This window comes from Adiantum capillus-veneris, chromosome 9 (assembly GCF_014529385.1).
Source record: "Adiantum capillus-veneris isolate H3 chromosome 9, ASM1452938v2, whole genome shotgun sequence".
In the NCBI taxonomy this organism is placed as follows: Eukaryota; Viridiplantae; Streptophyta; class Polypodiopsida; order Polypodiales; family Pteridaceae; genus Adiantum; species Adiantum capillus-veneris.
Window position 1 is genome coordinate 130,321,585 of NC_140939.1, and position 19,001 is coordinate 130,340,585.

Here is a 19,001-nt window from a genome sequence, read left to right on the forward strand (position 1 = left end):
ACATTAACCTTAGTGACCGCAACCACAACCCATTCTGTGAGAATTCTAAGTACCTCTAAGCCCATCGATGCGACATCAATACCTTGCAAAGCCATGAGCTTTGTCCATTGCTTCGTCAATATCGCTTTATTGAGGGTTGTAGCTCATTCCAATATTACTAACTCCCTCACACCGCCTCCATATCTCCTTTATATAGGTGCCCCATAGGAGACACGCCTCACGCACCTTCTAGGTGGTTCACATAAGAATACGACAAAGGTTGGATCACCACAAAAACTCCACGTTTGTAGCTAAGTAAACAACCTCGGGGAGAAGCTAAGTAACATTTATGAGTTAGATCAGATGATTAAAGAGGAAATTATTGACGGGGATGGTCAGATCAACCATATGGGGATCTAGATAACTAAGATGATGTTGGGCACATTGTGGTTTCCATTTGAAGTTCACCTATAGAAATGTGTCCCATCTTCCTCAAGAGGCAATGTTGATGGGATGGTTAGATCAACTATATGGGGATCTGGACATATAACCAAGACAATGTTGGGCAAATTGTGGTTTCCATTTGAAGTTCACCTATAGAAGTGTGTCCATTGTCCTCCTGATTGATGTCATACACCCTCAATTTAATTAGCATATAGGTACGGCTAAACAAGTGCATATCTTTTCTATCTGGAGAGAGTTTCAAATCTGCAAAGATGAGTATTATATTTCCGTTCCCAAGAATGGAACATGTAACAATTCTCCGTGATCTAGGTTTGAGAGTTTGGACATCAAACAATCACCGTTACTTGAATGCAGGATGTTTAACCTTTGAGGACAATAATTCAATCTCTCCATCTCTCTCTCTCTCTCTCTCTCTCTCTCATACAACATGTGGAATTTTATACCATACATGATGTTTAACCTTTGAGGACAATAATACAATCTATTCGTCTCTCTCTCTCCCTCTACTTAAGTGTGAATGCCATGCGCCTTATCTTGCTTGGGGACCTTGCCAAACATATTTCCCCTGAGGATACAAGACTAACTTACCAACAATATAACCTTTCTTACAAGTGCTTCATGTGAACATCAAGATTCAATTAACTCTCCTTGCTTGGTTTATACACATGTTATCATTTTGAGGATGTGTCCATATAAATGTTGTATCTAAACGGGAACTATTTAGTGATACTATGTTATGCTAGATTAGGAGCAAGGTAATGACATCATTAGCGATGGGTAGAACATACTTTAATTGTACTTCATATAAAGGTTTGCAAGTAAGTGACATAATTCACAGAGAGAGAGAGAGAGACATGTTTGTCATTTGCTGTAGCATGGTGTGTGTGTGTGTGTGAGAGAGAGACACTCAGGCAACAATGAGTGAAAGACGTGAGCCATGGTGTACGGAGCACACTAGCCATCTCCTGTGAGAGAGAGAGAGAGAGAGAGAGAGATAGACAAAGAGAGAGAGAGAGAGAGTCCCTCTGTGTATACACACAATATGCCACTTATAGGTTTGAAAGTTTGGACCAGAGGTGACATTCTATACATCTCTCCTCTCTCTCTCTCTCTCTCTCTCTCTCTCTCTCTCTCTCATTTGGTGGATACAATGTTATGCTAGATTAGGAGCAAGGTAATGACGCTCATTAGGGATGGGTAGGACACTCCCAAGAGACCTCAAAGATCGAGGAAACACACACACAAACTCACACACACACACACACACACGCATGCACAAGCGGGCATGCGCAAACACACCTGAGCTCGCACACGCTCACATCCATGCATAACAAGAAATGTTTTTGACGTTTCGGTTTGACTTGGAAAATTTTACCCTAGTGCGGAAAATTTGTCTCGATTGCGTAGCTTAACTCACCTTGGAACTATTTCAAAAGTTTAGAGGTTACTCTAAAAATTTCGTAGGCGCGGGACTACACCAACCCCAACCGAGGCGTTACTGGAGTACCTAGCTACCTAATTACCTTAAAGTTTGGCGCGCAAACTGACCTGCTCTCAACAAATAGAGCTCTACAAGGCGGGCCGCAACTGTACCTGCTGATCTGATCCAAGCCCAACTTGAACTCATCTGCTGTCTCACTGCTCATTCAGAGTGAGCTCCCACTTCATGCTATGCTAGCTGATCAGTTTGTCCTCAGTTGCACTTGCAGCTACAGCTACCTTAATCTTCTCGGCTTTAGGGTCTGGCGTGCCTTATCTAGTATTGCTCAACGTCAGCAGCTTCTGCAGGGCAGGTATCCAACTCGACGTCTTGATCTGCAGCAGTAGGCAGGTATCCAGCGCCTTATCTAGATGTATTGCTCGACGGTCTGCAGCTCCTCCAAATTTTTGGCCATATTAAATAAGAGGGGTCGCCTTCTCTATCAAAGGGAGCAAGGCAGCTCAGATCAGGAGATCAGGGGAGTACACGAGCTGTGGCGGCAATTCCTCATCAGGGGAGCTTCAGAATTAACAGGGAGCTGCTTGCGCACAGATTGGGGTTTAGTTCTATAAAAAAGAAGCCAATTAAGGCTGTAGTGGGCGTCTCATTAAGCTGTTAAGGGCGTGATCTCAAGCTGTTAATTAAGGACGCGAGCTGCTAGCTGTGCTGTAGTGACGAGCTGCAGAGACTACGGATCAGAGCTGTGCAACGCTGGAACGGGGTGGAGCTGGAAAGGAGGAGTGGATCACCCTCTATAAGAGTGTTGTAGCAAGAGATCGAAGGCAAGTTGTAATCAACAGAGGCGTCCTAATTGGGAAGCCTGACTACGTGTGTAACACCAGAAGCACCAGCTCAAAGTTGATTATCTGGAAAATTCTGGGATCGGATCCTAGATTCTGAACGAGTATCTACACACAAGTCAATCTTGGTAATGCACACCATCTAAAATTTCCTGATCATGAAGGTTTTGATTTTTGATAGTGTATGAAGTTTTATGGATTTTGGTGTGAAGGATACCCATTATATTGTTCTCATTGCAGTTCAGTTTTTTCTACACAGAGAGGTGACCTACTGCACTGTGCATATATTTTTTGAATTTAGGAAAATGTCGAGGATTCTCGAGGTTCGACCGTTGGCGAGGTGTTTCATCGGCCAAGACTAACTAATCTGCGCCTTTTTTTTGTCGGCGGGTAACTACAACTTCACTATCTACTTTGAACCATGGCTCTCTTCTTTGCACTCACGTACATAGTTTGCATATCATCCTCACATAGAAATTCAAATAAATTCACGCGCAACACACATATGCCAATAGCATTAAATTAAATCAATGTGATTGTAAAACAAAAAACTAAGTTTCAAAAAGTCATCCATGTGCCTTTTTTTTTAGGGTTGCTTGTTGCGGATCTCACATGCACAAAGACATACACCAACGCTTGTCTCTTATATAAAAAGCAAAAAGGAATGTAATTTATAAGCATCTTTGGTGCTAGGTAACTCGAAAAGCAAAACAAAGATTATCATTTTTTAAAATTTGAACGTTTCTAAAAATTAAATATTCTTCAGATGAGAGCGACATTTAGCAATGGCACACATAACTTTTTAAGAGATTTAGGCCATGCTTAGACTTTGCTAAGAGTAAATACAGACATCAGAACAAGCTCCATTGACAAAAAATGCAATTCATACATTATTTTTGCACATAAACAGTAAAATAAATTGCACTGCAATATGATAACAAAAGTACCTGTATGCTAATCTCTGTGCAACCATACGCAAAGTGTCTATCTTTTTGAGGGCTTGTTTATCAACATCTTTTGTCCTCATTTCCAAAGACACCTCCAAAGAAAAAAGCTTAGGCCTAGCCTTAAGTTTTATCTCCTCAAAGTAAAATATCACAGTAGAATAAGGTGACAATACAACATCTCCACATGTGCCCAACATATCCGTCACCAACTGCAATGCTCTATCAAATACCCTAGCCAAGTGACCCTCTCAACGAAGCCAGCTTGAATCCACCAAAAAATGAAATTGAAAAGCCATTCAATATACTTTCTTCAAAGCATCAAAAGTTTGAAATACTAGTAGACTCACATTCTATAAACATGGTCTCTTTTTTTGATGCCATATGTAGCTCTAGTGAGATTATCGGCCTCTAGAAGAGACAATCATAACAGCTTGTTTGAATTGGAGCATCCAAAACAGAAATTAAGTTAATCTTTTCCAATGTTGCCCAACTTCCAGGGTTCCATTTCAATGAAAAAAATTTTGCTAGCTAGTCTGAACCCAAGTGTGGGTCCAAAATGTTAAGAAGCTAACAAGACCAAAAAACAACCTTCTTAAAATTATGCCGTTAAAACCATATCTTTCACACTATAAAATTTGCCAACAAGAAAGAATACCTTCCCAATCTTATCACTGTACTTTGTGATGAGGTCATGATATATTTTATCTTGCTCTTTCTTTAAATCATCAACAGACAAACTCTCACAAGAGAGTTGATCCACCCTTGAGTTGTATTCCTTGGTCATTTGCAACTATCAAAAGAAATAAATATTACATAATCATTTCAAAATTGCATGGCATTTAACACAAAAGAGACAGAAAGCATTCCACTTACATCATAGACAAGCCGTGCAAGATATTTACGTGTTAGAGGATATCATGGTTCCTGCCCCTTACAATGTATTTTCTAACATTTGCAATCAATTTTCGATCCTTCTCGAGTAGAGATTTCAGGTAAACGCCAGGATTGGCAGCACAAATATGAGACAAATTCACAATCTCATCCCAAAGATGTGTAGTAACAAGAGAATGAGAATGCATGCTATTAGCATCAAACAAAAGGATTTTAAAATTTGCATTGACTTTGTTTTTTAAAAAAAATTCTCAGTAATCTCAAAAGTTTAAAAGAGCACTTACAAGTTCATTCTCTGAAGGCTGCTTAGCAAAGCAATCTTAGGGACTTTGGTGGGATCAATAATTGTACAAAGAACTCTGCAATGCTTATCTTTTGATGTAGAAAATTTTTCTTTTATGCCTTGAATCCATGCCACTGTTCTATGGTTACCCTCCCACACATAGAACATGTGGCCAACAAAACTTGACAACCTTGGATTACTCTGCAACTCCATCTCAAGTCTTCATTGACCTCCACCAAAGAGGATCCCACTCTTTTGTCACTTCATCTACATAACATTACATGTTCATATGCAAAGTAACTTTAAAAACAAAATAGTTTGAATTAAAGTAAATTAAAAAAGCTTTTCCCACCTGTGACCATCTTTTCCTCTCTCTGACATCATCTCTTATCTCCCAGGGCACAATCTGCAAATTACATTCTTCAGTCAAAATGGGGTTGACATCATGCAAAGAGCCTTGTCCCATCTCAAGAGACAAAACATCAATCTTCAGGCAATTCCAGACCTGCTCCCATGTCTGACTCCGAAATAGAGCTAATTTGGTCTGTGGATTTATATGTTCCAATTGGCAAAGAGTCCAGCACCCTCCTGCCTGAACGACCCCTAGATCTTGGATTGGACAAAAAGTGTTTTAGAAACAATAAAGTCATCATATTTAATATACATTTCACATTTAATGACTTGAAAAGCTTGAAAATTTTGGGCAGAGTTTTATGTATATGGCGAGAAAAATCTCAAAGAACACTTTAAAATCTTCAAGACTCATCACAAATTTTGTTGATTATCTTGAAAACAAAATCAATTTAAATAACGTCAAACGTTTACTTGTATTGCTATTCATTTCTTCTTCCTATGAATTTTTTTGACAAAATAACAACCTCTATGAGGTTTCTTGAACATGCCCAAGATGGAACCTCTAATCTCAGCTTAATATCGTGACATGTTCAATGTCAAAATTGCAAGTTGGGGGCAATGGAAAAAGGAGAAATTCCGCTTCAAAAAATAGAAAAGCGGCATAAAAACTAGAAGAGGGGACACCTAATTTTCTAAAATTCTCTTAACAAAATCAAGAAAAGGAATTTTGTGTATTTGGAAAAACAATTGTTTTTTAATACATACTATTAGGACATAATATATACCAATTCTAAGTAGCACCAATTGATCTACGGCGCCGCAGAACCCTCCAACATTTAGTTTTTTTGCTGCGTAGACTCCTTGCTGTCTATGACAAGTCTGTAAGGCCGTCGTCATTAACTGTCTATGTGGTGTGGCGTGGTATAGGGCAGAGTGTATATTGTGTGTAGAAATGTAGACGATGATTGTGTACATTGTATAGTGACTGAGTCACTGTCTAGCGTATCCGTATGTATGGTGTAGAATACGGGACAATAGTTTACCCGCTTTCAAAAGCTAGGCAAGGCAAGTGATTTCTCTCTATGATCACTCTCTCTCTCTCTCTCTCTCAAGATAGTCTCTCCTAACGTGATTCACTAGAGTCTGGAGCTCATGCTCATTGAGAGCATCTCCTCCATTGCCCACGCAACTACCTCATTGGTGGCCATAATCCAACCGCAGTCCCCTGCCATACCATATCATAAGTTTCTCTCTCTCTACACATCCAGATCAGTCCCGACTCTCTGGTTTGTGACAGTGTCGTGTGAACCTATGGCGTGCCTCGTAGTAGTACGTACAACACTATTCTGGGACTTTTTCATTCACCACCATGTCGCTCTATCTCCTCACCCTTTCTTTCTCTCTCACACACCATGTGCTGCAAGAATGTACTCCGAGCTCATGACGTTCGGCTCATGACTTGATGCAGTTGGGACGTAACCAGCAAAGAGTCTTTACACTCGAGCGTGGGTGTGTTCGTGCAATACAATCCACTTCATCTTTTTCAAGACCCACTTCTATTCTGGATTATTTCCTCCTCACCCTGGTCACTCACCACCCGACCATTTCCCCTCCAATTTATGCCCCTTCGAGGTCTGCCAGGTGAACAATGCTTATTTTAATGCTTATAAACATTTGATAGTGATCGCTTACGGGTTGAAATAAAAATCAACAGCTCCCACAGACATCTGCGCCGCCGCAGATCCCTTAGACAAGCTAATGGTAACTACGTTATTGCACTCAATGGTGCTTGTTTACTCATTAAAATTAAAATCAATACGCTCCACAGACATCTGCACCGTTGTAGGTCCCTCAGACAACTGTTCGCCTGCGTTATTTTATTGCTTATTTGCACTCAAGAGTGCTCGCGTACGCAATAAAATTAAAATCAGCAGTAATCTATTCACGCATACGAAAGCCACAGAAAACAAGCTCAAATGATCTGCGTCAACGCAGATGCGTTCAAGGAATTTCAAAAGCAAACAAACTGTTGGAGTACCTCTTGTTGGGAATGCGACCTCAACGAGTTGCAGTAGGAGGCTAACGTGGGGACGACCTTGGTGTGGACCGGTTGGAGGCTCATGGAGCAGGACACTCCACCATTGTTGTTTTCTCTGTGTCTTGAGACTCACATTTTTAGCTAGGTTACACACCATAGAAAGGTTTTCTAGCGATAAGTTTTGAGAGAGAGAGGATTATTAAAGACACATATCACTCAAAAAAACCTATACGAGAATAGTAAATAAACACCTAGCGAGAATAATAAATAAATTTCAAAACATATGCAACTTTAAAAAAAATATTGACGCGATGTCTTATTGATTGGTCGCATTGATGAGCCATTGTATGTAATGATACCTCACACGTGAAAAACATATTATAGAGTATCTCGTTCTGTTTTTATGTTTGGTTTAAAATATTCATTTTTGGCTTGCTCAACAGTTTGTTTTCTCGAACATGTCTAGACACGTAACTATTTTCGGTCCTTCAAAAACACAGAAGCTTGTCATCATGTTAGATAAAAGGCATATTGAGCTTTCTACATCTAATATCAAAAGTCACTTTGCACTTGGGGCTGCAAAGTTTACCCTGCATCCTTTGACATTATCAGGTGATCTTGTGAAGTTGGAAGAGACTCCAATAAGCTCAGGGGGAGAGGGGTATTTTTGGATCATGAATACTCTCAGTTCTACAAAGTCCGCTTAATCAATCTTGGTATCGGTACCTCTAAAGCTCCTATCCGCCTAGACTCAGAAATAGATGAAGCCTCAAAACCCATCAAAAGTGCACTTGAAATGATCCAGGCTTTGCCTAAACAAAGTAGTTTATTTCACTCACTAAGTCAAATTGATGATATTTTAAAAGTAAAGGAGCTACCTTTTGACTATGATGGATATGTCAGGTTTGAGCTCCTGGCTCTTGGAGACTCATCTGGCATGGCATGGATGAAACAGTGGCATGATAGTCATTTGTGGGCAGAGTATGTCACTTGTGGTCCAAATTCATTTACACGTGTTGTCAGATTTAGCAGGTGTTCTGGACATCTGAGATGTATTAATGTTGACTGCCCATACTACATTGGGCTCAGGATATGTAATGAAGTTCACTGGAAAGGTCGACTATTAAAATCTCCACCATGTGGGCTAGTATCTCCATAATATGGAGCTTTAAGTTGTATGCATTGCTCTCAAGCGCCAGAATGTGCTAAGAGATAAATTATATGCCACCAGATGTGTTCTTCATTTGGGCGAACACAAACATCCTTGTCGAGAACGAAAATGTAGAACATCAGAGGTTGGAATTGATGCACTATTAATACATAAGAAAGAGTATGGATGTTGTATTGGTAGCTCGCTGCACTGCTGCTGCTTGCACTTGCTCCCTCTCCCCCCCTTTGCCATCACCCTCCCTCACACCCTCGCGCTTCTCTCCCGCCCTGTCCACCTCGCGCTGCCCCTGCCCGTCGTGCTACCCCCACTGCTACTTGTTTCCCTGCTGGCAGCCCGCAGCCCAACTCAGTCCGCTCCCCTCGCCGCTCCCCCCCCCCCCCCCCCCCCCTCGCGCTACTGCCCTCGTTGCTGCCCATTGCCCAGCCATCCGCAGCCGTTCCCGTTGTCAAGCACACCCACTTGCCCCCTCCCATTGTCCACCCCTCACACCGTCTTTACCGTTAGCCCTCGCCCTCTCCATTCTTGCTTGATGGGCGTTGCCAGCACCATCGACGTGCTCGGTCCAGCAGGTCTCCCCCCCTTTTTTGTCAACGACCCTCCGCCTCTTCTTCACCAGTAGTAGACACAAATGGCGGCTCATGCTCCAACGCAGAGGGACTCTAATGAAGCCCCATCGCCTGACCCCAGTGAGCCCACCATTCGACTTGCTCTATCACCGATAGAGCAAGCGAGCCTAGCCGCATAGGTAGAGCGCTTGGAGGTGACTTCTATCATCTGCAAAATTCTCGGCACCAAACCTAGCAGAGGAGAGTTGCGTGACCTTCGCCAAGCTTGCCTTCTTGCAGAGGTGGGCAAGATCTAAGACATCCAGATCCTCGGACAAGACTATTATCAGATTGAGTTTGAGACCTCCGAGATGGCATCCAAGATCATTGCCATGAGTCACTTGACTATCTGAGCAGTTCGAACCCTCTTTCGACAGTGGAGACATGGTTTTGACCATGCATCAGATGTGTTGGTAGAGGAGGCAGACATTACCATCTCTGTCTACTTTCCTGGTTTGCGGAGGAAGTACCTACCGCTTTTTTCCAGGATGGGCTCAGCGATTGCGACCGTCCTGGAGACATCTCGCACGGTAGCCTCAATACTTGCCAAGGCGGCCGGCATTTCCTCAATTGCATTTTGGTTAGGGATACTCACACTCTCCCGAAGGCCATCCTCCTTCCTCGGGTGAGTGGGGGTTGGTTTAGATAGAGCGTGGAGTATTCGGGCCTCTAGAACTAGTGCTTTATTTGTCGACATATGGGCCATCTTGCGAAGGCCTGTCCACAAAGGAGGCCCCGACCTACACCTTGGACTCAGCCTTAGCCTGCAAAGGCTGGCCACCAGCCACAGGTAGAGACACAGAGCACACATGCAGAGCCACCCTTCGAGCTTGGGGCTCCAGCGGAGGAGGGATGGCAGCAGGTTCATGGTCGGCACCGGCAGGGACCACAGTGGCAACCTGGCACTTAGAGTGGTCCTCAGGTGTCTGCCCAACAGCAATGGGTTCCCACGAGGAACCGATTTTTTCCTCTTTAGGAGGATGAGTTCCCTGCATCAGCTCCCACCTCAGCTTCACCCTTGACAGCCCCTCCTCCCCCTGAGTTCCACCCCTCCACATCAGACTCCCCTCCACCTCCTGTTCCCACCACCTCTCCCCCTCCTCCCCATTCTTTTGTCGACCCCCCCTACCCCTCCTCCCCTTGCTCCTACTCCCCCCCCCCTGTTCCAGTTCCACAGTCGACTCACTGGGCAGGGCCATCTCCGGCTACTAGGAGATCTCTTGGCAGCACCTTTTCCACGAGTCGCTTGGCGAGAGAGGGACTGCCTTTCTTGTGACCCCCTCTTTAGGTACAGACTTCTCCCTTTGCAGCAGTCCCTTGAGGGCTAACGAGCTTTGACATTTGGCACCGATGGGACTTCTTTGCCTACAACTTTACATGCTTTCTCGGCGACTCCTCTTCAGACCTTGAGGCAGCGTGCTTCAGGGTTCATGTTCTGTTCCTTGCAGCCAGGGGGTTAGAGGCCTTGGACTCAGTAGTTGGCTTCTCTTTTCCCCTTTGCGGCAGGGACCAGATTGAGTGGACCTTTGACTCAATGTTGGAGTGGTTGCATATACAGACCCTAGAGTTCTCTCATCACATGGGAGACCTAGGAGTTACAGACATTCTTTTTACTCTGTGGCCATTGGCCAAGTTTGCGGTGACTCCTCCGGATGCAGCAGGATGTAGACACATTATGGTTCACTTCTTTGCTGATACTCAGTGCTCGCCACTCTATGTATAGATTCATGAGGACTCTTGGACAGAGGAGGTTGCTTTATGTATGGCCCGGACTACTTGGGCTTGGGCCAGACACTCTCTGTAGTCATACCTATCTAGAGGACACTCGGATGCGGATTACTCCCCATCCAAGCCAACCTCAAAGATAGCACGTTTAGTTATTGCAACAACATCTGTTCTTTCTTTCTCCCCATGAGGATCGTCTCATGGAACATACAATGATTAGGTGGGCCCCAGTTTCAACGGCAGAGGGGTTGATTGCATCAGGAGCTTCAGCGTTGCCTTGTTGGAGGAGAGATTGATCTCCTTATGCTACAGAAGCATCATCTATTTGAGAGACACATTAGACGATGTGGTCAGCTCTTGCGTGGACGATATGATACTTTTTGGTTAGCTACTTTTGGACATGGAGGCATCTAGGGTTGGGTATGTATGACAATTGCGGAGTCTCTACAGTAGGCCATTGTGGGCAAAGGGATTATTGTGCCAAGCAGGGCTCAGTGGATCACTATGCAGGTTCAAGGTTGCCTTGTGGGCTTCCTGAACATATATGCGCCCAATGTAGTGAGTGCAAGAGCAGAGTTTTGATCACAGATTGTTGAGTCTCTGCCACAAGTAGAGCAATGGTGCATTGGGGGTGACTTCAACATGTTGGAGTACCCTTCTTACAGGATGGGTGGTAGCCACGCTACTGTGCAGGGAGTTGAGCTCGCAGCTTAGGAGAGGTTTTGTATGACTGAGGTTTTGGATGTGTGGTAGCAGTCTAGCTTTGTGAGGCCCCAAGATAGCCTGGCCTTCTCACATTCGGACCGCAGAGTGGGAGGAGTGAATCTATCCCAAATAGATCGCTTCTATACTAGTGACTTGTTCTGTGACTTGGGTGGGATAGTTGGCATTCTGGCAGGACTTCCTTCTCGGACTATGCACCAGTGATCCTCATAATGACAGATAGGCTTGCTGGACTCTGCACTCAGAGAGCAAGTGGAGGCTCTTTGGAGAGAGAGCTTGGACATGCACGATTCTCCTGCTGACAAAGTGGCCTCAGGACTAGCTGAGCTTAGTAGTTTCTTTCCCCAAGAGTCCTTAACTCGCCTGGCTGCAGCAGCAGCCAGAGAGGAGGAGCAGCGTCTCAGATGGGGCATTTCTTCCTTGCAAAGGATGAAGGAGCAGCATCCAGATAGTCCTTGGTTGGAGGAGCAGTTACAGCAGGCTTGCCAGGAGCTTGTTAGCACAGAGGAGCGGTGCCATGAGTTTTGTTCTCATCGACAAGCATCTCAGTGGTGGACGCAGGTGGGTGACAGAGTGACTAGTGCTTTCTTTGAGGCAATGGGACCTCAGCATACGCATGCCAAGGTCAGTCAGTTGAGGAGGCCCGATGGGTCGGTTGCTTCTGAGCCAGAGGACATGCGTGCAATTGCTACTGAATTTTATCGTGAGTTACTATCTATAGAGCTTGAGTCAAAAGTGCCAGGATGCATGTAGGGAGCAAGTGTGGGCACAAATGCCTTGCCTTGTGACTGAGGAGATGCATCAGAGACTTGAGCTTCCACTTCAGCTTGAGGAGTTGCACATGACTCTTAGTGCACTCCCCTATGGTAGCTGTCCAGGTGAGGATGGCTTGACTCCCAGTTTTCTCTTGGAGTAATGGGACTTGCTTGGCCCAGATCTCTGTAGTGCCTTCCAGTACATCTTGCACACAGAAGAGATGCTTGACAGCATGAGTGAGGTTCTAATCTACCTCATTCCCAAGGAGGGTGGCTCCTTGGATGAGATTCGACAGTAGCACCCCATCAACTCAACCTACAAAATTCTTGCCAAGGCTCTGAGTTTGAGGATCCAGCCACTTCTAGAGAGCCTTATACATGGGACTCAGACCAGTTTTGTCAAGGAGCATAGTATCCTTGACATCTTTACTTTTTGGGATGCTTCTTCCCTAGCGAGGCTCCGTGGTGAGGATCAGGTGATTCTTCTTCTCGATTTTGAGAAGGCCTACGACAGATTTGACTGGCATTTTCTGGAGGGCACTCTACGCAGGATGGGCTTCTCAAATTCTTGGATCAGAGGGGTGTCAGCTTTGTACAGACGAGCACACAGTTAGGTACTTTTGTTAGGAGGTAGAGGTGATCGTTTCATGCTCACACGTTCGGTCAGACAGGGCTGCCCTCTGACCCCCTTCCTATTTATGTTCTATGCTGAGGCAATGAGCAGGTTTTTGGTGTCGCAGCAGGTTGGTTTGCGGGGCTTAGCACTTCCTATTCAGGGAGATGAGCTACTGGATGTTGAGTTTGCTGAGGACTTAGCCTTGTACTTGGACGTCCAGGAGGCCAACCTTCACAGGTGTGAGCAGGCTCTTGAGACTTTCTATTGTGCATTTGGCGCACTGATCAACTCGAGAAAGACAGTGGCTTTCTTGGTTGGTAGTGCTCCTATGCCAGATTGGATGCCGGGTGAGGGTTCAGGTGGATTCCCCCAAAGAGTGCAGTTCGGTACTTGGGCTGTTAGGTTGGTCTGGACTTGTCTCTCAAGCAGCAGATTGCTCCCCTCCTCTTGTCTATCAGGAGGAAGTTGTTACATTGGAGCTCAACACGACTCTCTTTGGCTGCCAGAGTAGTAGTGGCCAACCAAGTTTTTTTGGCGACTATGTGGTACATCACTTCTTGCTGGATCTTCTCGAGTTCTTGTATCAGCAGCCAGGTAGAGAGGCTGATCAGGAACTTCCTTTGGTCAGGACGTGACACTCAGATAGCCCAAGCCAAAGTGGCTTGGCAAGTCATCACTCTTCCTTGTTCATAGGGAGGGCTTGGGATCATTGACCCAGCACAACAGAGCAAAGCCCTTCTTGGGAAGTTCATAGTCAGAGGACTTCTTCTAGGTGAGGAGACCTGGACGGAGTTCTTGCTACAGTGGCTTCGTGCTAGGGTGCCTCAGGAGGGAGGCCCCTGGAGACCTTCGATGAGATGGATCTTCACAGAGATGCACAGAGTTCGTTTGAGCAGGAGACCGGAGGAGCGTTTTTCTGTGAGTTTGCTTTGATCTTGGGAGCATTTGCGGCGACGCCTGGAGCAGCGACATCCTACTTGCACAGAGGAGCGCCTACGACAGCCCCTTGTCTGGAACCCCATGGTTAGCACTCAGAGAGGCCACTTGGTTGGTAGTCGGCCTTATGTTTTCTGGGGTCCCATGGCAGCGGGTCCAGCACACTCTTTAGGTGATTGGTTAGAGTTTTCAGGCTTGTCAGAGTTGCAGGGTTTCCAACTACAGGGCATGAGAGGGGTGTAGAGCATGTACCAGGACATCTTAGAGGCAGTTCAAGCTGAGTGGCTCACACCTCTCGAGCCAGTAGCACCCAGGTGGATGGGAGCCTTCACACGACTGGAGGTTCTCATCTCAGTTCGGGCCTACTCTGAGACTGTTTTCTCCCTTTTTTTTGAGTTATAGGGCGAGGGACGCTTACAACGAGTTGTAGTAGAGGCCCCACAGGTGGCAAAGTGTTGTTTTCAGAGGATCCGAGTGGTGGGCATATGTGGGAGGACTTGTGTCATCGATCCTGACCCAACAGCTCTTGAGACTGGACACTCGAGACTGTGGGCTTGGACACTAGTACAGTGGGATCCTGGAGAGTGGTTTTGGAGGGACCCTTTCTCTTCTGCAGACCACCCAGGTGTCCCTTTCTTTCAGTACACAGTTTGATTGGGATGTCACATACTGGCAACACAGAGTGAGGTTCGCCCCGCTGCAACACCTCATTGGTAGGAGGAGGGTCTCACATCTAAGTTCTTGGCAGCCTTTTGGGAGAGGTTGTGGGACTCCAGACAGCCGAGGCAAGTCACCTTCTTTCAGTGGCAGGTCGCACATAGAGCTACAACAGTTGGGAGCTGGCTAGTGCATAGTGGTCTCTCAGCTGCATGCGCAGCTTGTGACCATCTTGTTGAGAGTGAGTGTCACTGTCTTTGGGATTGTCCTTTGGCACAACAGGTGTGGCTTCGTGTTCTTTGGCTGATGCCTGCTCTTTCCACGGCTCGGCAGTACACTTGGGGAGTAGCTGCTTGCTCCACCCTCACAGGCCCGGCACTTCATTTTGAGCTATATTACGCCAGCAGGATGATAGTGATGCACGAGGGGTGACCTACACTCCAGCCTGCCACAAAACTTACTCCACAGGAGTGGTGCAATGAGAGAGAGGAGTGTAGGGAGCTCATCAGCGACCTGACACTCTGGTTCATTTGGCGGGCCCGTTGCTTTCACATCTTTGAGGCTTGCCATGTGCCACCAAAAGAGACTATTCTCGATCTTTGGCTAGAGCTGATCCACACTCTCAGAGGATAGCTTGAGAGACTCCAGGGCAGCTCCAATCGCATGCGTGAGTGCAAAGAGGCTTTCCTTCAACTCTGGAATCATGGGCCTTTTTACACCATGGTCCAAGGTGTACTCAGATGGCACTACTGACCACCTGTGTGGCTCTTCCCTCCTCCCATCTCTTGATTTAACCTCTTTGTACATCTGCTTGTTTTAGCCCTCTCTCGCAGAGGTGGTTGTAGACCTATGGGCAGTTTCATTAACTAATAGAAGGATCTTTTTCTCGGAAAAAGATAATTTGATGCACTAATGAAGAAACATGCTACTCTAGAACCATTCACAACTCCAAAGCAGTTGGAGTGCATGACAACTCAAGACATTATTTTTGAAAAATTAGTTGTTCAAGGTGAGTTTGTCTCAAATGACATAGGTGATGATGAATTTGCCGCCTTTTTGGATACAATCACCCCACTATCAAATAAAAGAAGAATTGAAAGAACATTAGAGATTGCAAAGAAAGCAAAGAGCATTTCTGCTAAAGGCTTGGAGGCTGTTCTTGACCTTAAGAGTAAAAGTAGATATCCTTACATACAAAGTGTTCTTTTCCTAGGACAACTTGGGAGAGATCAACAACCACATGTTTTCAAGATATCTGTGAAAGGTCCTAGTAGTGAGGTTGACTTAGTCAATAGAATGACCAGGTGGGAACCTTGAAAGTATGTGGATCCATTTTGATCATGTTCATCGTGTCAACCATGTCTTTCCATGTCTATGATCCATTTGTGCGAGAGTTAATGACCATTGCTACTTGTGAGTTTATTGTTGAGAACCAGTTTGCTCCAATTGAATTTTGGAAAATGCTTAATAAAGTTGTCGAGGATGCATGCTTTGAAAAGCCAAAGTTTAGAGACTTTATGGTGGCAGATGAAGCTAGTGCTAATTGGATTGCAGTTTGCACAGTTTATTTTGGAGGTGCCAAAAATGTCACACCTGGTAAAGAAAGATCATGTGCTTTTCATTGGGAGCAGTCCATGATACGAAATACAACCAAGTGTATTCGCCCTTCGTCTCAAGAAGAGCACAAAATCTTATGCCGCAAGTGGAGGTGTGCTCCTTCATAGAATCAAGCTGACATTTGCAAGGGGGAGCTACGTCACTTTTGGAACAATGGTCATGCTATTCATGATGAGATTCCATGTTTAGAAACATGGTTGGCTTGGTGGTATGTAAGAGTGTTGCATTGGGGGGGCAGATTTGTGTCCCAAGATGAATCTGGTATTTGTATCCCTAATACAAATCTATCAAAGACAAAGCATGGAAGCATGCGAGCTTCTGTTGGCTATAAGGAAAATCTCAACTTGTATGAGGCAGCTGGTGTGGACATGCCAATGGCAGTACTACAAAGTGTGAAATATAATGCCTATCTTAAAGGTGTTCGTACATTTGTTGAACCAGGCTTAGAAAACTTGGCAGAGCGCTTTAAGCATCGTACTTTTGGTGCTTCAACTGCAAAAAAAAGTAGTTGATTATGCCAATGTTTCTATGGAGGAAATGGGTTTCGATAGTTCTGAAATGAATAGAATTCCCACAAGAGAGAAGAGCATTAGAAAAAAAAGACCAATCTTGACGCAGAAGTACAACTTGATGAGGACAGCCATAGGCCTGAAGCGAGAAAGTAGAAGCTTGGATATATACCATGCAAGCATTTATATTGTGTGTTTCTTCAAGTGCTTGGGTTAGATGAAAGAGCCCATGAGTTTATCCACCAAGCAGCTTTGACGAAAGTGAAACTCTTTCAGGCTTTGGGAGGTGTGCGATTATATATCCAACGCTATAAAATCATAAATATGTTGCAATTTTGATGTTGATGAATGCAAGCTTCAGTTTATTAGATAAAACGGCCATGAGTTTATCAACCTAGCAACTTTGTCCAAAGTGGAAGTCGTTCAGGCTTTGGGGGCTCACAACTAAATATCCAATGTGAGAGAATCTTCAGATTGCTGCAATTTTGATGTTGATCAATGCAAGATATTTTACGATAGTTTTTAAAGTTCTTTATTTTTTTCAAGGTGTGAAATAAACAAAACATAGTGTGAACTTTTTCATAAACAATTTTTTTGTGTTAGTGCGCTATAATTATTGTTGATTTAGAGTGGTTCGTCAATTTTTGTGTTTTTAGGTGATCAAATTCGGAATGCACTCAACATTGCCTAAGTCAACTCATTTAATATCATAATAAAAGAATGTAGTAAAACTTAATGTGAGCTTTTTCATAGATGTTTTTTTGTGTGCAAGCCCTGTAATGATTTCAAGTACTTCCTCAATTTTTGTGTTTTTAGGTGATCAAATGCATGAATGCACTCAACATTGCCTAAGTCAACTCATTTAATATCATAATAGTTTAATGTAGTTTGAATTAAAACTTAGTGTGAGCTTTTTCATAAATATTTTTTGTTTGCAGGCCCTGTAATTAGTAGTGATTTCAAGTGCTTCCTCAATTTTTGTGTTTCTAGATGATCAGATGCATGAATGCACTCAACATTGCCTAAAGTCAACTCATTTAATATCATAATAGTTTAATGTAGTTTGAATTAATTATAACTTTATTCTGTATGAGGTCGCTCGAAAAAGTGTTTGCTCAAAGATATTTGCTCGGATTTTGGGATTCCTCTTCTCTAGCCTTGTAGCTCTTTGTGTAGGTTCTTCTATGATCACTAAGGGTGGTTCTTTAAGTTGTTTGGATTTGCCCATATTTTGTTTACATTTAGAAACCTTTCTTATCTCATCTTCAATGTCAAATGGTTATAAAGAAGTTTCTAATGATAGCTCCTCAACATCTTGTTCTTCCATGGGGCCTTCATCTCTCTCATCATCCTCATCTTCAAAAGTTTTTATTAATGTCCTCTTTGATCCTCTAGTAGGGTGAGTTGTTGCTTCTTTCTCTTATTCTTCTTGTTATTTATTCTTCACACTTGCTACTATGAACTAGACGTTTTGATCCGGTGTAGGAGGTAGGTTGTCACCCATACCCACTACATGGTAGGAAATCCTTGTCAATACTTCAAGAACTCCCATATATGTAATGATACTGTCTTTTTGGTTCTTTTTAAAGTGTTGAGAAAATATGAGGCATGGTCTATGAGCATTGGTATCTTGGTATTCAAGGAGGTTGTGAATACTGATGCCATCGCATGGTTTGGGCATGTGTACCTTGGTGGTTTTTTTGCTAAGAAATGAAAGTGTGGAAAAGTTTGGTGTTTTGCTAGCTTATGGATCATCCTAGTGAAAGTTGTTGCGGAAATATTCTTGGTGAAAATTCCCATTATTTCCTTTTCCTTAAGCTACATTGATTCACCCTCTCTTGGAATCTTTAAGGTTTTTTCCACTATATCATTTTGTTATGCTAACATTGGTAGCTGGCCGTCCGGTGGAATCAATGATCCTGGCTATATTGTCTTCTTGTATTGAGCCAATGAGCTCATATGCCCTTTGTAGATCTACTCCATAGGGTTCCATTTGGTAAAATGGTAGAAAGATCATCTTTGTATGTGATTCTCTAACCTTGGAGCTTAGCTATGTCATATATCTCTTCGGGAAGTAAATGTAGATCTATTGCATGTGCTGGCTATCTACACTTCCAAATCTACCATTGAAAATTTCCACATTGTGCTTTTCCAGTTGGCCTTCTCCTGCATATTTGTTCTCTGCTACCTGTATGAACTCTTCCTCCAATTGGTAGGGTGGAAGCGCTTGTAGTTTTTGCTTCATGGTCTTCTTCTTTGCCGGTGAGACTGGTGAGCTTTGCATTGATCTTGGAGCCAATACATAGCATTTGGCAAGTTAGGTAACTTTCAAAGTTGAAAAATCCTTGTAATGCCCTATTTGAGCTGGGATAAGCCGAATTAGAGTTTGAAGCTAAAAAAATTACTATTGACATCCATAAAAACAGAATGAATCACCAAAAATCAACTAT

At 43.9% G+C, this 19,001-nt stretch overlaps 1 protein-coding gene across 4 annotated transcripts; it reads right to left on the reverse strand.

Annotated features, from left to right (window-relative positions):
• Positions 1-4,243: 4,243 nt before the first annotated feature.
• On the reverse strand, positions 4,244-7,409 carry LOC147451173 (uncharacterized). 4 transcript variants are annotated; one of them, XR_015189315.1, is made up of 6 exons: positions 7,238-7,409; positions 5,351-5,454; positions 5,198-5,251; positions 4,847-5,112; positions 4,545-4,642; positions 4,244-4,461 (listed from the first exon to the last, which is right to left on the reverse strand). XR_015189315.1 is itself a non-coding variant. In XM_086520876.1 (4 exons), the coding sequence occupies exons 1-4, from the start codon at positions 7,392-7,394 to the stop codon at positions 5,104-5,106; spliced, it is 324 nt and encodes a 107-aa protein (XP_086377002.1). In that variant the 5' UTR covers positions 7,395-7,409; the 3' UTR covers positions 4,755-5,103. The 4 variants fall into 4 exon arrangements, 1 of the variants encoding a protein (XP_086377002.1); XR_015189314.1 differs by having other exon boundaries at positions 4,545-4,751; XR_015189316.1 differs by lacking the exon at positions 4,545-4,642.
• Between the last annotated feature and the right edge of the window lie 11,592 nt (positions 7,410-19,001).

What these genes read in the sequence shown, in the direction of transcription:
- LOC147451173 (XM_086520876.1), bottom strand. Translation starts at nt 7,394, where the DNA reads ATGGTGTGTAACCTAGCTAAAAATGTGAGTCTCAAGACACAGAGAAAA. An exon ending in GGTCGCATTCCCAACAAGAG is followed by an intron (nt 5,455 to 7,237) that starts GTACTCCAACAG and finishes GTCCAATCCAAG; the next exon opens with ATCTAGGGGTCGTTCAGGCA. An exon ending in GGAGTCAGACATGGGAGCAG is followed by an intron (nt 5,252 to 5,350) that starts GTCTGGAATTGC and finishes TGTAATTTGCAG; the next exon opens with ATTGTGCCCTGGGAGATAAG.